The sequence below is a fragment of the Austrofundulus limnaeus genome, unplaced genomic scaffold (assembly GCF_001266775.1).
Source record: "Austrofundulus limnaeus strain Quisiro unplaced genomic scaffold, Austrofundulus_limnaeus-1.0 Scaffold2, whole genome shotgun sequence".
Taxonomy (NCBI): Eukaryota; Metazoa; Chordata; class Actinopteri; order Cyprinodontiformes; family Rivulidae; genus Austrofundulus; species Austrofundulus limnaeus.
The window spans coordinates 2,528,949-2,531,725 of NW_013952404.1; the positions used below are offsets into that span (position 1 = coordinate 2,528,949).

The window sequence follows — 2,777 nt, forward strand, 5'->3', positions numbered from 1 at the left end:
CTTCTCGCCTATTGGCCGAGGTCTAGTTTAGCTTAGAAAAAAAACTTCTTTTTGACCCTATAATTTATTTTAATACGCCAGTTATATATTTATACATTTATTTCCAATAATGATAGGTTTGGTCCTCCATACAACTCTGCAGTTGTCTCAGGAAGCACACTTTTTTTTTGTTGACTCGTCCGGGCAGAGCCAAGAAAAACCTTTTATTTTTTTGCCTTTTATGATCTGGTCAAGTCCAGTTGTAATTTACAGGTGATTTTAGAGACTTTCAAACCCGATGAACAGGAAAAACTCATTTCCTGAAGTCCTGAGATGTTTTATTTGCATGCGCCATTAGAGATTTGCACAATGATTTGTAAAGATCAGACGTGTCTTCAACAAATATTGGCAACAACAAATCATGGCAGCGCAGTGGACCAGTGGTTAGYGCCGATGCCTCACAGCATGAAGGTGTTGGGTTCAATCCCTGAGTTGAACACAGTGTTGTTTAAAGTACCTCAAGTGATACTTGAGTAAAAGTACAAGTATCTTACCATAAAATTAGTTTGACAAAAGTCTCTTCGGTTCGGAGTTTGTACGTTCTCCTCATGTTTGCGTGGGTTTCCTCCAGGTACTCTGGTTTCCACCACAAATTAAAAACACGTCCAACAGGTTGCCTTCAGGCCCAGGCCACCCTTGAAAAATAAATCTGCGATCCCAACTATTGCCTGGATAAATAACAGTAAATAAATAAAGCTCCTCCTACGTCATGCATAAAAACATTTTTTTAAAAGAAAAGATTCTCAATGTTTCGTTCACGTCTCCAAATGATGCACCCTGAATTCATAATACTTTTCACCTCAAATCTGACTCAGTTAAATATGTTTCCCATATCTAAAGCCAGATATTAGAAAGAAAATTAGTGATTGTTGCTACAACCAAAGCGTGTAATCATATTTTAAAATTTCAGACAAACAAATTCATTATGATCAATAGATTTGCTTTTTTTTAGCTTTAAAACCACATTAAAGCAAACAACCTCTGCAGGGTGTTCAGGCTAAAAGAGTCCCCAGGGGCCTGAGCACCTTTTAAAGGTTCCGGAAGAGACCATTATGGATTGAAAGGGGGAAGTAATTTGTGCACTTTAGAAATTTAAGGTTATTGATTTACATCTAGGTTTAGAAAAATGTTTTTAAACATTTGCTTAGTGAAAAATAATGTTAAATAAAATGTTGATGTTTCAGTTATTTTGAATAAGTTTGTTAAAGTACATATGTTTATTTTTGTTAACCCTGTTTCATGGTAGGTCTGTTAATGGGAGGGGATAATAGGCTATAAAAGTCTGCCTGTTAGTAACATTTGGTTGTTGTCCTGCTGAGACTCTGTGTGACCTGTGAAACAGGGTTCTCTGTTCGTGTTCACTGCTGGTGAATAAACACYCAGTGKGTCTGCACCTGTTTCTCTGCCTCAAGTCTCCTGCTTCTCCAGCCACAAAAGGCCATTCTCACATTCTCCCCACATTTTTAGGAATAAATCTGAAGCTTTGGTGTAAAAGAAAAAATATATTTCGTGAAGCATTTCGATGATTTTATAGGCCTTCATTTGCAGTCCAGAGTCACTTAAACACTCATTGACTTTCAGGTTCATAACAGGCAGCAATAATGTGAAAACATCTTTACTGTCTGATACAGAAGAGAAACATCAACAGAAAATTATTATTATTATTATTATTATTATTATTATTATTATTATTATTATTATTATTAAAGACACAAAGTGATCTGGGCTGTTTTACTGAGTTAGATCTTTAAAGATAAATGGGTTACCACAGTTTATTTCTCCCATGTTTTCTAGTGAAATTGATTTTTTTTTAATAACCCATGTTCTGGTACCTGTTCCCTTCAGACGAAGTGACAATGGAGGAAGTAGGCCAGACGACCCAGCTGAGAGCAGGGGAGCTCATTATCATTGTGGTGGTACTTATTATGTGGGCAGGTGAGGACAAGCTTTTTTTTTAATAAACCCTGGATCCAGCAGGCTTTATTGTTTCTGTATTAACATAGCAGAAAATCATAAGCAGAACCTCTGTGATCTCTCCTTCCAGGCGTGATTGCCCTCTTCTGTCGCCAGTATGACATAATCAAAGACAACGAGCCCAACAACAACAAGGATAAAGCCAAAAACTCCTCAGAGTGCAGCACTCCTGAGCACCCGACAGGGGGGCTGTTGCGCAGTAAGGTATAACCCACCCACCCCTTCTTCCCCTCCTCTTCTCCTTTGGGTGCCTCTCCCCGTTCAGCGACGCTGGCCAGGTGAATGGTCCCGGCCTAGACTTTCTCTTCCACTGACACTTCATTAACCCTCACAGTGTCATCCGAGCGTCCGCTTCAGGCTAAACACGGCGCCATTACATGCATGACTGACTCAAGTCATAGCTTCTTATCAGCTCTGTTTGGATCAATGCACAGACCCTCATACCATGCCCATACGAGCAGAAAAAAAGGCAAAACAATCAGGACTGTGCAAACGTTATGAATCATCTCTCGTTTCTTTATGTTTTGCTTCTAATGAGACGAGTTTTCTTGTGGTGTTTGAAGGGGATATTGACAGTCAAAGAAACGAAGGAAGTCAACTATGGAGAGCCATAAAGTTTAAGAGAGAAAAATTGTGGAACTGAAAAAAAAAAGAAAAAGACTGGAAACTGAAAAAATATTTTGACACTTAAAAATAAAAGCGTTGAAACTGAGTTAAAAACTACCTGTATCATATAATTAACAGGGCATGGCAGTCTTTTATAT

At 38.4% G+C, this 2,777-nt stretch overlaps 1 protein-coding gene across 4 annotated transcripts in view; it reads left to right on the forward strand.

Annotated features, from left to right (window-relative positions):
• Positions 1-2,777, forward strand: part of LOC106519043 (fibronectin type III domain-containing protein 5) — a 38,075-nt gene that overhangs the window by 30,031 nt on the left and 5,267 nt on the right. For 2 of the 4 annotated variants that reach the window (XR_001310396.1, XR_001310397.1), the window contains exons 4-5: positions 1,885-1,974; positions 2,084-2,291. Coding sequence is in view for 2 of the 4 variants with exons in the window: in XM_014010546.1 (XP_013866000.1) it covers positions 1,885-1,974; positions 2,084-2,217 (224 nt within the window). In the remaining 2 variants the exon portion in view is untranslated. The remainder of the gene's footprint in view (positions 1-1,884; positions 1,975-2,083; positions 2,292-2,777) is intronic. The other 2 variants (XM_014010546.1, XM_014010554.1) reach the window with 1 other exon arrangement.